The 17,757-nt window shown below is 32.4% G+C and overlaps 7 protein-coding genes and 2 non-coding genes across 9 annotated transcripts; 3 read left to right on the top strand and 6 right to left on the bottom strand.

Moving 5' to 3' along the window:
- Positions 1-13: 13 nt before the first annotated feature.
- PPL_11476 (ubiquinol-cytochrome C chaperone family protein) lies at positions 14-1,025 on the top strand (the record flags this gene model as incomplete). The annotated part of the gene is made up of 3 exons (XM_020582228.1): positions 14-425; positions 500-666; positions 756-1,025. The coding sequence occupies 3 exons, from the start codon at positions 14-16 to the stop codon at positions 1,023-1,025; spliced, it is 849 nt and encodes a 282-aa protein (XP_020427531.1).
- Positions 1,026-1,388: 363 nt separating this feature from the next.
- On the top strand, positions 1,389-4,107 carry PPL_11475 (RBR family RING finger protein; the record flags this gene model as incomplete). Its single annotated transcript, XM_020582227.1, has 3 exons — positions 1,389-1,484; positions 1,555-3,219; positions 3,292-4,107. The coding sequence occupies 3 exons, from the start codon at positions 1,389-1,391 to the stop codon at positions 4,105-4,107; spliced, it is 2,577 nt and encodes an 858-aa protein (XP_020427530.1).
- Positions 4,108-4,243: 136 nt separating this feature from the next.
- aatA (aspartate aminotransferase) lies at positions 4,244-7,181 on the bottom strand (the record flags this gene model as incomplete). The annotated part of the gene is made up of 4 exons (XM_020582226.1): positions 4,244-5,506; positions 6,031-6,097; positions 6,178-6,342; positions 6,409-7,181. 4 exons carry the CDS (start codon positions 7,179-7,181, stop codon positions 4,244-4,246), a joined length of 2,268 nt encoding a protein of 755 aa, XP_020427529.1.
- A 232-nt stretch (positions 7,182-7,413) lies between these two features.
- PPL_11473 (uncharacterized protein) lies at positions 7,414-8,000 on the bottom strand (the record flags this gene model as incomplete). Its single annotated transcript, XM_020582225.1, has 2 exons — positions 7,414-7,648; positions 7,741-8,000. 2 exons carry the CDS (start codon positions 7,998-8,000, stop codon positions 7,414-7,416), a joined length of 495 nt encoding a protein of 164 aa, XP_020427528.1.
- A 533-nt stretch (positions 8,001-8,533) lies between these two features.
- On the bottom strand, positions 8,534-9,688 carry PPL_11472 (uncharacterized protein; the record flags this gene model as incomplete). Its single annotated transcript, XM_020582224.1, has 1 exon — positions 8,534-9,688. One exon carries the CDS (start codon positions 9,686-9,688, stop codon positions 8,534-8,536), a length of 1,155 nt encoding a protein of 384 aa, XP_020427527.1.
- A 745-nt stretch (positions 9,689-10,433) lies between these two features.
- Positions 10,434-12,542, bottom strand: PPL_11471 (TBC domain-containing protein; the record flags this gene model as incomplete). The annotated part of the gene is made up of 6 exons (XM_020582223.1): positions 10,434-10,766; positions 10,834-10,978; positions 11,069-11,229; positions 11,325-11,762; positions 11,840-11,980; positions 12,066-12,542. 6 exons carry the CDS (start codon positions 12,540-12,542, stop codon positions 10,434-10,436), a joined length of 1,695 nt encoding a protein of 564 aa, XP_020427526.1.
- Positions 12,543-12,999: 457 nt separating this feature from the next.
- PPL_11470 lies at positions 13,000-13,070 on the top strand. The gene has a single exon. It is a non-coding gene; the product is annotated as a tRNA-Glu (tRNA).
- Positions 13,071-13,130: 60 nt separating this feature from the next.
- On the bottom strand, positions 13,131-13,203 carry PPL_11469. Its single transcript has one exon. It is a non-coding gene; the product is annotated as a tRNA-Ile (tRNA).
- A 362-nt stretch (positions 13,204-13,565) lies between these two features.
- On the bottom strand, positions 13,566-17,671 carry PPL_11468 (tetratricopeptide repeat protein; the record flags this gene model as incomplete). Its single annotated transcript, XM_020582222.1, has 5 exons — positions 13,566-13,774; positions 13,852-14,416; positions 14,491-15,454; positions 15,538-16,657; positions 16,744-17,671. 5 exons carry the CDS (start codon positions 17,669-17,671, stop codon positions 13,566-13,568), a joined length of 3,786 nt encoding a protein of 1,261 aa, XP_020427525.1.
- Between the last annotated feature and the right edge of the window lie 86 nt (positions 17,672-17,757).

Here is a 17,757-nt window from a genome sequence, read left to right as displayed (position 1 = left end):
ATATAAAAGGAATATGTTTAGAACAATATTAAATAGATCTTTCTTGGTTGTTAGAAATTCTCAACAACAACAATCAAAGTTGTTGTCATTAAATGTTAGATATTACTCGAATAGAAATGAACATGTTGTAAAGACGAATAGCAATGAAGGTGATGAAATTTTAAAGAAATATAAACAGCAACAACAACAGTTGAAGCAGCAACAACAACAGAATGATCCAAGCATTAAAGTAGACGAATCATTACTCAAATACGAACCATCGGAGAAGAACATCATGAAAATCGATGAATTGGTTGACCCAGCCAAGCAGAAGTGGTATCTTAAATTGATGGGTCTCTACACTAAAGATACACTTTTTTTGAATATTTCTCATTCTATCTACGACTCCATTGCCATTCATACATCAAATCCTGCATTATATAAAAGTAAATATTATTGATACTTATTGATATTGAATTAATTACTTAAAATATAAATTTTATTATTATCATATTATTAGGTGTTGGTCTTCCATTAACTGTTAGAAGTTGGTTTGCAATGACATTGCTACACATGTGGATGGTATTTGTTCGTTTACGTAAAGATGGAAAGGTTGCAAACAAGTTGTCAACCGATATCTATGACAGATTTTGGGAGGATCTTGAAAAGAGAATCGTTAGAGGAGGTGTATGTTATTCAATTATATTTATTTGAAAACATTATTCGTTTGAAGAAGAGGATTTATCTAATATAAAAAACTTCCATCATATCTTTAGATTCAACATAAATTTGCAGCAAAATACTTAAAGGAGTTCTATACCAATTATTTGGGATCGGTTGTGGCTTATGATGAAGGTTTGTTTGACGATGTTATAATGGCCGATGCACTCTGGAGGAATCTTTTGGCTATGAGTGAAGATGCATCGATGTCGCAAATCGATTTCATGGTTAAATATATTAGAGTTCAGTTAAACAAATTAGATAACAGTCCAAATGTTGGAACCAGAGGTGAAATTACTTTTGATGATGTTTCAACCATTCAATAAATATATATAAATCATAACAACATTCAGCATAAAATCAATTTATCATTCTTTTAGATTAGTTTGTAACTCTTTGATTATTAAACCAAAGTAAAAGTTATTTGATATAAGATAATAATTTCTTTATTGTGTAGATATTTAACAATATTTTTAAATTTTAATTAAAGTGGTGAAAAAGAGATATTTTATCTAAATTTATTTCTTCATTTCTCTCTTTTTTTTTAATTTTCTCAATTTTTTTTGACATAAAAGCCTTATGTCAAAAAAATTAAAATAGTTGGAATCAAAAGTTGATATAAATAGTAATTTTAATCTAAAATTTTAAGATGCCATTAAAAATAAAATAATAAACAAACAAAAATCATAATGAGCAATATTAGAAGCAGTGGTCCAATTTACATTAATTTATCATATCCAGATACCAGAAGAAAAGTTCATATTACTTTTAAATATAATGATAAAGTAGGTTGTTTTTTTAACAAAGGCCTCTATTTTCTAACTTTTGACCCTTTTAAATTTAATTCATTTGTAGTTTACAAAACAATCTATTATCATTCAAAATGAATGGGTTTCAATGAATAGAGTCATTGATCATTTGAAAGAAACCCCCATTATCAAGGGTGTATTCGAATCAAACAAAGAGCGTCAACTCTATTTATTTACAACCGATGATAAACTTGTTCAGTCATTGACAGAGTTGGTGAACGATCAAAGGTTACTATTAAAGTTTGAACCAATCAATTCCGCCGTCGATTACACAACAGAAGTTGCAGCTAAAATCATCACACCATCTGAGAAATCAGTAAACAATACTCAAAAATCGGAAGATGATATGTTCGAACGCCAATTTCATTTGTGGGAAAAAGAATATGTTGCCGATTCCGAATTCCTAAATCAATGTTACGATTTGAAATCTAGGTATCCCAGCCGTGTGGAGATTGGTGAATCCTATCCGTATAGAGCACGTATCTATTTCTCTAGCTTTACGGATCTAGCGGCTTGGGTTTACTTGGTGGATAGACCTGGTTTGTGCCCAGAGTACACTGTCTACTCTGAAAATACTCAAATCTACTGTGCACTAATGAATATCTTGAAGGAATCGCTCACCGATGCATCGCTTATCGACAGCGTAATGGAGGGCTGCTTTGAAAAGATCCTTGAAATCGACAGCCAACAAAAAGAAGGTAATTTTGCACCATACCTAGACGACGATATCATCAAGATCTTCCCAAAGGATTTTAAAGAGGCACCGACAATGACCAAATCCAATATTTTCTATCATATCTATCAAAGAGAATCTTCTCTATCTTCAAAGACAGGTGTACCGATTTCGATCTGTAAGAAATCACTGTTGAATTTCAAAGATAAGTTTGTCGATGCAATGTTGGCCTTGAAGAAACAGTATCCAAATATCACCCCAACCAAAGAGAAGAATGATATTCGAGCGTATCGATTTGAAATTAACAATGAATTGGAATGTCCGATTTGCTTTTGTGAGCATGACCCTTTGTCTGCTATTCAACTTTCCTGTGGACATTCGCCATGCCAACAATGTTTCCAACAACATATTCAATCCAGTCTCTCTGAGGGCAGAGGTAACATTGCTCCCATCGCCTGTCCATCATTCAAATGTCCAAACTTTATTGATTCCGTTTCAATCGCTACTTCACTCAATTCCAACCAATGGAGACTCTGGACAAAGAAGATATTCGAAGAGTTTCTCATGATTACCGATTCAAAGTTTTGCAAGACACCAGAATGTAATAGAATTATGTACACCTATCCCGGCATTAGCAAAACCATTCCGTTTGTACCGTGCGGTTGCAATAAGACATTGTGTGCGTGCTGTGGTATCTCTGCTATTCATTGGCCTAACCCTTGTCGGGAGGGAGACGTATCAGCTGAGATCTGGAGAGATATTGCCTCTGTTGCCCGAGTTCTGAGGGAAACAACTCTTTGTCCAAAGTGCAATATGGCAATCTTTAGAACGGAAGGATGCAACCATATGGTTTGTAAACTTTGTAATTACGTTTTTTGTTATGATTGTGGATCTAACTATCATAGAGGCACGTGTGTCATATCAAATGGTCAAAAAAATCTTAATTCAGCCACAATTGCAACCAGAATTTTATCGTTGGATATCTCTGGTTCCATTTTAACAAAGATGAGCAAGTCAAATAACATTCCATTTATAGTTGTATGTATAGCTAATAATCTCTATTAAATTATTGTTGTTCAATGATTTTAACAGTTTTCCCTCTATATAAAGCAATTTCAACGTGCCTTCATGAAATATAAAGCCAAGAGTGAAGAAGAAGAAAATGTTTTCCAACATATAAAGAAATATTTGAAACTGATTGCCACCACTTCAAATGGAAAGAAAAAGAATGAATTGTGTGGTGAACTTTCTGTTCATATTGGCGAGCTTTGGGATTTACAAAAGGGAAAAGAGTTTAAACCCCGAAAGCTCCGTTCTTCAATTATACAATCAAGTGAAACCGATGTTTGGATTAAAACCTTGATGTGTGATATTTCGTTGAATGGATACAGCGAAGTGGTTTCCCAAATGTTTGTAAATAGCAGTCTAGTGCTATTCAAAATGGAAATCATTAGAATTCTCAATAAGAAACTGGTTAACAAGATCAATTTCAACAATGACTCTAGTTTAGAGTCTCAAAAGACACTGAGAAAGATTCGACTTTTTACAAATGATGGCTATGAAATTCTATCGGTCAACGATATCTCTCAGTCCGAACATATCTTTGTTTCGTTGGATGGCGAAATGTTTATCACTCAACCAACCGATGCTGGCAATCCAAATCTCTTGGACAGAAAGAAACAATTGGAAAAGATAATTACCACACATTTCAACAACAAGGAGAGTGCATTGGAAGAACTCATCGACTTGAGAACCAACCCCATCTATCACGAATTGGAACTCTCTGATCAAACTATTTCAGATGACCAAGCTATCATTGAAGCTCTTCAAGAGTTGAATGAAGATGACTTTGATTTCTATGATGATGAAGAATGTGAAGATGTTGAAGTTTTCGATAAATATTCAGAATATATTGAAAACTATTAAATAAATATGTGATATATATCTCATGTAAATTTGAAGATAGATATTGGAAAGATTAGATTTTTATGTTTTTGTTTATAATTTTTTTTTATTTTTAGCAATTTATTTATTTAGTTTTAAAAAAAAGTAATTTTCTAATTTACTTTGATTCAGAGGTAACCTTGTGCATAGCTTTAGCCAAATATTCGACGTTACGTGAGTTAATACCGGCGATGGAGATACGACCGTTTCTGGTCAAATAGATGTGGAATTCAGAGGCTAAACGGTCGACTTGCTCTGGGGTGAGACCGGTGTAACAGAACATACCGATTTGGTTGGTGATATGGTCCCAGTTACGAGTGGAACCGTGTTGCTTCAAGTATTTAACCAATTGTTCTCTCATGTTGATGATACGATCAGCCATCAACTTGACTTCGGAACGCCACTCGCTGGTCAAATCCTTGTTTGAAAGGATGGTTGATACCAAACGGGCACCGTATACTGGTGGATTCGAGTACATTGGACGAATCAAAATCTTCAATTGCGACTCGATGTTGGAGGCTTCCTCGGCGGTGGCGGCAATCAATGAGAAGGCACCGATACGCTCTCCGTAGAGACCGAAATTCTTGGCGAACGATTGGCAAAGTCCAATCTCGTGACCGTCCTTTACGAATAATCTGATTGGCTCGGCATCCTTCTCCGGTGAACCAGAGGCGAAACCTTGGTAGGCGAAATCAAAGAGTACGAAATGTTGCTTCTCCTTGCAGAGAGTGGAGAGCTTTTGCCATTGTTCCAACGATGGGTCGACACCGGTTGGGTTGTGAGCGCAGGCGTGCAACAAAATGACGGATCCGTTTGGTGCGGCTTGGATATCCTTGAACATTCCTTCAAAGTTCAATCCACAGTTCGATGGGTTGTAGTAGGTGTAGGACTTGACTGGAACACCGCTGTCGGCGAAAATCACATTGTGGTTACCCCAGGTTGGGTTTGGAACGTAGGCGGTGGCACCTGGGAGGAAACGAGCGATGAATTCAGCGGCGATACGGAGGGCACCAGTACCAGAGATCGCTTGGACAGTGACGACACGCTTCTCCTTCAATGGAGCAGAGTCTTCACCGAGTGCCAATTGGGCGGACAATTGGTTGAACGATGCAACACCTGCGATTGGTGCGTACTCGTGGTCGACACCGGCTTCAAAGATCTTCTTGTCGGCCTTTTTTACGCAGTCCAAAACGAATGGCTTACCGTTCTCATCACGGTAGGCACCGACACCAAGATTGATCTTTGATGGCGATGTATCCTTGTTGAAAGCAACACTGACACCCAAGATTGGGTCTTCTGGTCCCTTTTGTACCTTTGACCATCTACCGCTTGAGTAATATCTGAAAATTGGTTGGAAAACTCTGTTTGATCTTGTCAACATCTTGTTATATTTATATTTAAATAGTTAGTTTATTTAGATATAAAAATATATATATATATTACAAAAAATAAAAGAAAATAATTATAAAATTTGAAATGAAATTTACAACAATTAAATAAAAAAAAAGTTAAAAAATGTCTCTGTCTTTAGCTATGATGGTTTGATGTTACTTTTTTTTATTTTTTAATCAATTATAATTTTTTTTTTTTTTTTTTTAAATTTTTTTTTGACAATCAATGATATCACTGTGTCATGAATACTGACAAAAAAAATATGAAAAAAAAAATTGTTGGTGTTCATCATTTTTTAACAAAAAAGGAGTATGATTGTTGTTGACGAAAAAACGACCACCTTTGATGATACGCCATGATACAGAATAACGACAATCATAATTATTTTCCTTAAATCTGCAAATTATTTTCGGGATTAAATTTATATTTATTATTAAGATATTGTTACAAAAAACACTTCTAAAAATGGATTTGTTTGTGTTATGATTGGTTGATAGCTCCATGATCAAATACATTGTTTTCTACATTAAGTGCTTTATATGTGATTTCTTTTGGTGTAATATCCACTCTTAATATATAACTAAATTATTAATTTAAAATGAAAATAGGTTAATTTAATCAACTAACTTTGTTAAAGTTTATATATTTATAATAACATACTTATCTTTAGCAGTGAAAGCTTGATACCATCTTGAAGATGGAAGAGTTCTACTAGAAACACCCCAATTACCATCACCCATATATACAGTTCCATTGATCTTACCATCGGTTGGTGTACTAGCAATTTCATCTGCATACAATGGAAGTGATCTTTTATATGCATGACTAAGAAATAATTAGTTAGTTTACTTTCCAAATGCTTATAACTTGATTATCATTTAATTTACTTACTCATGATTTTCAAATGAAATTTGGAATTTATATTTATCAAAGACTGGTACAAACTTTTCACGAATGTCAGCACTGTATTTGGTTGTGTATGCTCTGATAGTTGGATAGGCAGGTACGTGATAGAGTGCGAATCTGTAGAGTGAATTTTTGAATTGATTATCGAAAGCGTTTGACATGTAATCGGCTTGTTTAGAAAGAGTGGCATCGGCTATGTGTCCACTGTCTAAACGCATTATAACAGTTCCATTTGGTCCACCGATTGTCAGTGCTCCATAGGAAGGACGACTATCGACATCTTGTCCAGGGTCATTTTCCTTTGACATCTGTGGGAAATAACGAAGGTAGAATGGAATACGATCTCTCGATGCTTGATAGTCACCGATTACTTCGTGGTTTCCGACGGCGCTGACAATAGGAATCGAGTTACCTTCCGGTGTCACCATAACCTTTTGCCAGGTGTCCAGCCATTTATCAACGATACGATAGCAGCTGTACTGTGCACGGTCATACGCCAAGTCACCACCGACCAGAGCAAACATCGGCGATTGTTGAGCAGCGATTTTCGAGATGGATTCTGCTACCTCTGTAGTATCGACATCGCCACCAACCACAAATGTATAGCTGGCATTTGGATCGTTCGATTGTGTTTTGAATCTTCTCTCATCGCTCCATCCGTGGGCATCGGATCCACACGAGAAATAATAGGTTGTATTCGGTGTCAGATTGGTGAGATGCACCCAATGAATGAATCTCGCCACCTCTAGATGTGGCATAGTATACTGTTGTCCAGTTTCTAGCAATCCCGAGCTGTTTGTTCCAACCAATGATTTGGTGTCGTAACGACACTGAGTGGACGACGCCGATTGCGAAGTATGATAGTTTACAATGATGGAATTCGAAGGATCATCGCCAATCGTCAAATAAACGAAACAAGGTGCGCCAGCCTTGCAGGTCGGTTCCATGTACCGACGCATCAGTCGCGTATTAACAATCTTCAAATTATTCTCACAGACGCCCCAAAGCGACAAGTTCAGCACGAGAACAATCATCGCAACCCCGATAAATCCGGGAATCCAATAGTGTGGTTTGTGTTGGAGTTTCCACCAGAGTCGGCGGACCCATCGCGCTGCACCGTTTAACGGATTCGATGCCAGCGTAGATGCAACGATTGCCGAGTTGGACGGTGTTACAAAACTGAGCCAATAGGTGCAGCCAAGCAGTGTCATAATGATAACGCCGGCTTCAATTGGCAACTTGTCAAACATGACCAGCACCAGCAGCGTCAACTCTACAAACACCATGGCAAACGTTGCAAGCACCACCAAAACACACCAACGTCTACGATCGACAAACTCTAAATACAGTAGATCCGATTGTGAACTCGAGATTTTATCGTCACCTGAATCGCTTCTACCACCACTTCCTTTGCTTTCTAACATTCGCAGTTCATCTCTTCTCGATCCACTAACTATACTCTTGACTGCTTTCAAAGTACTAAAATATAAAATGAGTAGTGTTACCAAAAAGATAAATACAAATCCAGCACTGACTACTCCCACTGCCAACAATGCCTTCTCTTCAACGCTAAACATATTTTAGCAAGCTATCTATACTATATATATATATATATCTCTGAATCTTATATAAATTTTAATATATATTTTTACAATTATATTTTTACAAATAGGAATATAAATTATAATAATAATATATAAAAGATTAAACAAATCTAATCTAATAGTTTTTTTACTTTTTTTTCTGAATTAAATACTTTTAATTGAAAAATATTTTTAAAATAGATTTGTGAGAAATGGGGGTTAGTTGATTAGAACCATGATCACCATTTTGTTTGAAATGTTTATCAAGGTGGAAGTACTGGCAACCCTTCGTTTTTTGTCAAATTTTAACTTTGTAGTTTTTTGTGAATTCCATGTTGGTTTTAACACTTTTTGACACTTTTATTAATGTTGTAATCTAAGAAAAAATAAAAACAAAAAATAAAAATAAATCAAATTTGTGAAAATCTTAAAACGGAAATTATTAATTATGTAATAATTTTCGAAAATTAATATTTATTTATAATAAATTATTTTTTTATTTATATTTTATAACTATATTTTAAAATTTATCTACAGATATCAGTGAATTTAACAATATCATTATCATTGTCAAACATTGTTGATTTATGTGAAGAGTGTTTGGTGACTTGAAGGAAGAGATCTTCTTCTTGTGATTGTAGCGGATCGTCTTGTTCCGGTGACTTTAAGTTGTTGATCGATTCCACGAGTGTTTCGAATCGCTCAATGAATTCCTTGTCTATGGTCATTGAGATAGGTTGTTGTTCATCGTTGTTGTTGTCTGAATCATCTATACTCTCTATACTATCTTTGCTATCCATATATTGCTCTGCCAATGAATGTTGGAATTGATCCATAAGTGTTAGCAGCTGACTGTTGATGTCATCCATCGAGAGTTGCAATGCTTTCTTTCGTTTGTTGGAGAGTGTATACAATTTCCAAAGACCGATGTGCTGTTGCTCTAGTTCCTTGTGTTTCTTTGAGAGTATATTGAGATGATTCATCTCGTCTTGCAAACCCTGTTCCGCTACCAACCTTCCTTTTCTCTCAGTGGCTCTATGATGTAACTCTTCCTCTAGCCTCTCTTCCAACTCTACGATTCTCGAGTTTAACTGTTGAACCGATGTAATTTGTGTTGTAGTTGTTGTAGTTGTTGTACTTGTTACAACTGGTTGTTGTACTTTTTGTTGTTGTTGTTGTTGTTGATTATTTGTATTACTAATAGTATTATTCTTGGTTCTACTATTATTAAATATATCTTTTGAATTATTAAAAGTTGTTTTATTCTGATTATTATTATAATTACTAAATAATGATGTTATAGATTTAAATAGATTATATACAAAACTTTCATTTTTATTTTGTTGTTGTTGTTGTTGATTATTTTGTTCTTGTGATTGTTGTTGTTGTTGATAATATTGTTTTTGTAATTGTTCAAATTGTAATTGATTATCATTGTTACTATTGTTATTATTATTATTTACATTAAGATATCTATAAAAATATGGGATTTGATTCTGTTGTTGTTGTTGTTGCTGTTGTAGTAGTTGTTGTTGCTTCAATAGTTGTTGAAGCTTTCTTTTGTTTGATTCATCGTTTGATTCTAATCCTTCCAACAATGAGAATGTTGTAAACAATGTAATGAAACCAAATATTATAAATAACGGTAGTGATATCAAACTTTTTTCACTATCTATTACCATGTTTCGTTTTTGTATTATTTATTTAATTAAATATTATTTATTTGATAATATTATCAATAGATGTAATTGATTAACATAAAAACTCTTTATAAAGTTATTGATTAAGATTACTGTGTGTTTAAAAAAAAAATTAATATCTTTTTTTTTTGTTTTTTGCAAATAAAAATAGAATTTATTTATAAAAAACAAAATAACACACAATTGGTCCATCAGAGTGGTTATTAAATTAATTAATAATGACGTTTCCAAAATTGAATCAATTAAGTTGAATGATTTGTTATAATTTGATCATCATTAATTAACATTTTTGTCTTTCCTGGTAATTGATTTATTTTGAAAAAATTTGAAAATAAGAAAAAAATAATAAAACTTTTTTTTACAACATCTTTGATCGAATCTACTACTATTCCGTTTGGTTGTTATAACAAGAGTTAGTCAATTATTTTTAGTTTTATTACCTTTTGTTCTTGGTGAAAGTATTACCAAGAAATAAACTATTTGTTTTTATTTTTTCACCGTTCCAATGGTAATGTGGAATGCTACGACTATATTTTCAGGGGCCCAAATCCTATAATGCATTTGCAAGGTATGGTTGCCTATGATTGCACTTAAGTAGCTATTACAACACCGATGTATTTATCGAATAGCACTACCAAAGATATTTACATCTATGCTATATCCCATACACATAAAATAAAATCAATATGATAATCTTTTAAGTTATTTTTTTATTTAGATATAATAATTATCTTATTGAACTAAATTTGTTAAAGAAGTTCTTTAGTGAATCGGCAATAGGTGGTGAAAAAGATGAGGTTGTTGTCTGAGTTGTTGGTGGTGTTAATTGATTGCTATTATTATTGTTATTAATATTGCCATTGTTATTGGTTGAAAGAAGATTATTAGATGTAGTATATTGATTTGTTGGTTGTGTTGTATTTATAGTATTACTATTATTGTTGATAGATGACATCAATGGTGAAGTACTGGATGGTGATCCTGAAAGTGGTGTTGGTGGTGAAGTAGCTTTAGCGAATGGATTGAAAAACTTTAAATATGATTGTCCAGAGTTTAATGGCTAGAATTTTAATTATAATTGTTAATATTAACATTTCATTAAAATTAATTAATATGATTATACATACATTCTCTGTGTTTAGATTGAATGTACCATCTTTTAATGACAAGGCAGTAGAGTAAATCGTATGAAAATCGATATTGTTTGGATAGGATTGTAATAGTTTAAGATTATCTCCAAATGGTGCTTCCAATAATTGATTTCTTATACATCTAATAATAAAATTGAAAAAAATAATTAATAAATAAATAATGATTATTATTATTTTGTTGTAGATCTACTGTTGAGTAATAATAACCTACATTAACATTGCACAACAAAAATAATAAAGGAAATCGAATCTATTTGGATCTGAAAATAGTGAATCCCAAAGTCTAAGAACATCAGGTAATTCGAATTCCTGTGACAACAACAATGTTATCCATCTGAAACTATAGAATTGTGGATGCAGTTTCTTTTCTTCCTATTTAATATCGAATAGTAATATCAATTTGTTATTGTTGGTTAGTTTGAATTATTAATCTGTATATTGATTGTTGTAGTATTCAAATTACTTACTAAATCTTTCCATAGTTGTCTATCTTTTTTCTTTAGTAGAAAGTTTAACTTTTTAATACTACTGATTACACCACTCTCTGATTTATCGAGTGATTTACAAAAGTTGTCTCTTATTTCACTCATGAGATTGGTGAAACAATAGAAAGAGTCAGCTTCGGCATTCTCTTTGCAATCTTGATCGGGATCAGTAGCGAATGTATAGTAGATGGGACCGAGCACTTCATTCATACCCTGTACGTACTTGATGCCTGGATTCAGCTTTGCATAGATGAATAGAATTCTACGCAGTGCTTCGTAGTGAATTGACTTTCCCTCTTCCTGTCGATTGAAAAAGTGTAACGCTGGGAATGTACGCCTTACATCCTTCTCGATATCAACTAAAATATTCTGATCCTTAAAGTATTCATTCCATTTACTATCATGTGATGTACTTAATGGCTAAAACAACAAAAAATAAAAAGTAATCATTAGTTTGTTATTGATCAATATTTTATTTATGTTGCAACACAACTTACATGATCATCTTTTGGTCTTCCTTCCATTTCCTTCCATGGATTAATCATTAGTTCATTCACCCAATCATGATAGATCTCTCTACTACTTTTCAATGATGTTTCCCAATGACTTTGATCCAACGGTAAATATCTTAATAGAATCTAATAAATATAATAAATATAATATAAATAGTAAGTCTAACCAAATGTAATTGATAATCGATGTTGAATATTAATATTTATTTACCTTCCAATATAAAGATCTTAAGCCTTGTGATTCAGGTATACCTTGTTCAGCAAGATGTTGTATTATGGTTAGATCGAGATTCGAAGGTTTCAAAGCTTCTTTATAGTAATGAATTCTCTCACTGAATGTTATAGTGGTTTCCAATGTTGGTGGTGTCGAAGTAGATAGTAAAGGTGATGTCGATCCAGATCTTGGTTTATTTAAATCATTATTATGATTACTATTGTTATCATCTACATGATTAACAACAATTTTGACATTATCATTGTTAATACTACTACTACTATTATTATTAATGATACTACTATCAACGTTGTTGCTGTTGTTATTAGCTTCACTTAATTTCAAATTATTTAAATCATCTGACAGGTTGTTGTTGCTATTATCATTTTCATTATTATTGATGTTCTGACTAGCTGTTACGACATCTTTGCTACTTTCACTGTTACTAATATTAGAATCAATGTTGTCAGACATTATAAGTTATTTTTATTTTGTTTTTATTTTACAATATTATGTATGATTTTTCTGTTTTAGATTGCTAATAAAATGGTGATTAAAAATTATTTAAAAAACACTTTTTTTCAAAATTTAATAACAATCTTTAATTACTTACAATATTCTTTAATATATTATTCTTAGTATAGATACTAATTTTTGCAAAATTTTGTTGAAGTATTTCAATACTGTATTTAAATATTAATTTATCTTTTTTTAATTTATTTATATTTTTATAATAATGTATCTTATCAATCTTTTTTTGATAGCCAATGTGGACAGTCAAAGGAAATCATGATTTGATGAAAATTACTTTGGGAATCAAAATAATGTTGAAAAAAGATAATATTTCTCATCCAAATTTCCTAATTGTCTTAGAGAAATAAAAGTTGGTAATATTTAAAAAATTATTTTAGGAATTCAATATCATCCAAATTCCTTATTGGTGTAGTGGTAACACATTAGTCTTTCACACTGAAACCCCGGGTTCGATTCCCGGATAGGGAGGTTTAATTTTAAAAAGTATAAAACCGCATGCGGTGCAAAATTAAATCGAAATTAAAAGTTTGCTCGATGCAGGGATCGAACCTGCGACCGTGGCGTTATTAGCACCACGCTCTGCCGACTGAGCTAATCGAGCAACGATTGATGTGTAAAAATTTCTTTTTCCCGCTTTTATTTCCAAAAAGATTAGTAGTCAAAGTAAAAAAAATAAGATTTGATTTTTTAAATTTCATTTTCATTCTTTATTATTATTGGAAATCTTTTTGGACCCTGAAAGAGATTACACCAGGCAAGATATTAACTTGTCAAAACCAAAAAAGAATGCTGTCTGATGAGTTATAGCTTATCACATTGTACTTGTGGTCTTTGGTGTCATCAGCTAGAGCTTCTTACAAACCATAATCAAATAACAACAAAAAATAAATCAATCAATCATGATAAATGGAAAAATTCTGGTCCTATTTATATTTTAAAAAAAAAAAAATTAAATCAAACTTTTTATTGTTTTTCTTTATTTATATTATCATTTTTTTTCTTTTGTGAACTCTTTTTCTTCTTGTGCTGAGTTTGGTTGTCGAATTGTTTTAGCGAAGAGATGTCAACATAGCTTGAAACATCTTCTCTCTTTAGGTCATGACCTAAAAAGAAAACTCTATTGCCTTCACCCCAAACAAATCCAGAAACTGGTGTCATATCATGGAACGAATCTAAATTAAATTAAAAGTTAGTTATAAAGAAAATAATTTTAATAATTGTTTTTTTTTTTTTTTTTTTGTACACTTACCACAACATTTACAATATTTATAGTTGAATCCAAAGAATATCTTAACAAGTATACTCATGAGAGGAAGTGTGAACATCTTGACAAGCCACCAGACTAAACCGATCGTTGATCTCCAGATTGATTGACTTTCAGTTGGCTGACCATTGGCGGTATTGACTGGATGTCTTGTGAGCAATGCCTTTCTAGGTCTGATACTATATTCAATGTCATCGTTGATAAGATCAGGTATCTCATCCATCATATCGGGATATCTTTCTTTTGGTGACTTTGATAAAGATTTCTTCTTGATGACTCCTGTTGATTTACTCTGCGTTGAGGACGATGCAGTTGATGCTTGTTGTGGTTTCTCTTTTGATAATAAAACATCACCATTATTATGATCTTTATCTTCATTATTGTTATTTGATTTCATTGGTTGTAATTGTTGTAATATTAATTGTTGTTGATCTTGTTGTTGTTGTTGTTGTTGAATATCTTCATCCTCATCATCTTCATCACTAATTAAATCAGGAATTTCATCAAGATAAATAATTGAACCATCTGGATTAACAAACTTTGATTCATTCTATTTTGATTTGAAAAACAATAAATATTATTAGCATTTGGATATTGATATCAAAAATAAATAATAATAAATACCATTAAATCTTGTTCCTTATTTTTTGAATGTTTAATTCTCTTTGGTTTCAACTTTGATTTCTGTTCCTTCTCCAACTCCAATAGTTTCTCTCTTTCCTTTTCACGCTCGACTCTTTCTCTCTCGATTTCCATTTGAATACGAAGTTGTTCCTCTTTTCTACGCTCACGAAGTTGTCTTCGCTTTTCACGCTCCTTTCTTTCACGATCCTCTTTCTGTTGTTTCTCAAGCAAAGTACGCTGCTCCAACTCTCTTTCATACTCGATTCTCTCACGCTCCAACGTCTTTTCGCGTTCGACTCGCTCAATCTCACGCTGTCTGCGCAACTCTCTTTCCTCAATCTCTTTCTTCTCCTTCTCGAGTTGTTCGATCTCTATCATCTTTAGCAACTCCTTTTCGTGTTGCTCTTGTTTGGCACGCAGTTCCATAGTCACCTTTTGTTCGCGCTCCTCCCTTTCCTTTCGTCTCTCTTCTTTTCTCTGTGCCTTTAATGAGATTCTCTTTTCTTTTGCCTCCTTTGTTTCTTGTTCCTCGCCTTTACCATTGAAATTTAAATCTGAATCTACATCATCGACCAAAGCTAAAGATTTTCCACCACCACCACCGATCGACATCTCATCTCCTATTTGTTGTTTTTCCTTTTCCTTTTGTTTTTCTTTTTCTTTCTCTTTTAATTTCTCCTTCTCCCTCTCCTTTTCTATTTCCTTTTCTTTTTCTTTTCTCTTTTCTTTTTCCTTCTTTTCCTCTGCTATCTTTGTATCAGACTTTTTCGATTGTGGTGGATGATGATTGTTTGTTGGAATGACAGTTGTTGTTGTTGTTGTTGCTGTTGTTGTCGTTGTTTGTTGAGGTTGTTGTTGTTGACTATTTTTATTCTTAATAATAAGATTTGCCAATTCAAATACCTTATTCTTTGATTGAGTAGTTGGATTGATATCATATGATTTATCAAACATACCTAATGCCCTATTATAAATAATTAATAAATAAACATTAATAAATAAATAAAAAAAACAACCAAATAAAATATAATGTTTTTTAAAACTTACTTTTCATAATCTTTTTGTTTTAAATATTGTATACCTAAAGAATATAATCTATTTGCTTCTTTAATTTGATTACTATTATTATTATTATTATTATTATTTGAGGTTGTCTTTTGTGCATCTTGTTGTTGTTTTTGTTGCTGTTGTTGCAATTTCTCAACTTTACTTTGTTTTGATGGTGGTGATGATGTTGTAGGTGGATACACCATTGTCTTATAATTGTTATTTGAAGTACCAACACCATTGTTATTATTGGGTTTAGGTTGATTAGATTGATTGTTTGATATCTGATTAAGATTCGATATGATATTGTTGATTTGTTTGTTGGTTTCATCAATATTCATATTAAAACTTGGTGAATTTGGTAATGATACTGTTTGATTAATTGGTGTAAATGGTGATGGTAATTGTTGTAATGTATGTTCTGAATTATTATTATTATTACTAATATTATTGATATCAGATAATGAAGGTGATGTTAATGATGATAATGTTGGTGTTATTCCTCCAGGTGTAAGAGTAGGTGAGAATTGCTGTTGTTGTTGTTGAGTAGCTACATTCGGTGAGAAAGAATGCCAGTTGTTAAAGAAATTCTGCTTCAATTGCAACAACCATTGTGAAGCAATGGAGTGATCGTGATTGGAAATCAACAGAGCATACAAACATTGTTCCAATGAGAATCCTTGATTCAAATAGGTTATAATGAAATAACGACTCTCTGAAGGAAGTAGTTTCATCTGTTGAGCGGCAGAACTCGATGATGTCTCAAATGATTGTTGCTGTTGCTGTTGTGGTAATAATCCATTATTATTACTTGCAGTGGCAAAAGATGGAATGAATCCATTGAATCCACTACCACTACTAAATTGTTGTTGTTGTTGACTTTGTTGAGGACTTTGTTGTTGTTTTGGACTATGTTGACTCTGTTGTTGTTGTTGTTGTTGTTGTTGACCTCTTGCACTACCACTATTTCCCCTGAAATAACCACCACTGTTACTCGTCCATTTATTACGATCGTTATGTACCAAGACATGCGCATTCAACTCTGACACTGGATGAATGAGATTCTTAAAGAAATGTGGACTATTGTCACTACCAAACAAACTATATGATTTAGTATATTCTTTAATTTCATAAGATTATTGGTTGGTTAGTTGTTTATATTATTGTTGTTTTGATTTGCTGCTAATGATTATTTATAATAGTTACCTGGCATATCATTTCCACTTGAATTTAAATCATCTTCGTCTTCATCGTCGTCGTCATCTCCATAGTGATCTTCATCACCAACGATAGCACCATTGTCAAATTCATCTAGTAGTTCATCTTCATCGTCTTCAAGTAACTCATCTTCATCTGATGAATCTATAGAGTCATCATTGTCATCATCATCTGCATCACTATAGTCAACACTATTATTATTGTTGTTGTTGTTATTGTTACTGTTATTATTCTTTTTCAATACAATATTATCAATTGAGAGTATTGGATCATCATCATCGTCGTCATCATCTATTCTAAAAGGTATGACCAAAGCATGTTCATTGTTGTTGCTGCTGCTGCTGATTGATCCACCAACACCACCACCATTACCACTACCGTTGTAATTAAATATTGAATTATTGGTATTGTCATTTCTAAAACCGTTATCTCTACTGTTATTGTTACTATTGCTACTATTTCCATTAAAGAATGAAGAATAATGATTATTTCCTTCTGGTTTAACAGTCTTTGATGAATTTAATTTACTATCGTTATTGTTATTACTATTACTACTACTACTATTTCTATTGTTATATCTTTTAAGTAATCTTAAACTCTTTACCATGTTATGTTGAAAGAACGTGTTGAAACTTAAACTATTGTTTGATTTCTGTTGTAAGAATGCCTTTGGATCGATCTTGTGTAAATGATGATTACTTAGTGATGTAGAATCTGCTGTTGTTGTTGAACTAGATGGTTCAGTATCATCATTCTTTACACTATCTGTATTACTATCTAAGCTATCATTACTATTACTATCACTTAGATTATTAATTTCATTATTATCTTGATTACTATCTTGATTACTATTACTATTACTTAAAGCAGCAGTAGTATTTAAACTATTACTACTATTAACCATATTTGTGGTCATTATAATTTTGTTTATATCTTTTTTATTAATATCATATATATATATATTTTATTTATATAATTAACAATTATGATATTATTTCTGTT

The sequence above is a fragment of the Heterostelium album genome (assembly GCF_000004825.1).
Source record: "Heterostelium album PN500 unplaced genomic scaffold PPL_scaffold13, whole genome shotgun sequence".
Classification (NCBI taxonomy): domain Eukaryota; phylum Evosea; class Eumycetozoa; order Acytosteliales; family Acytosteliaceae; genus Heterostelium; species Heterostelium album.
Note: the sequence above shows the minus strand (reverse complement) of the source record. Positions and strands in the feature narration are given on the sequence as shown.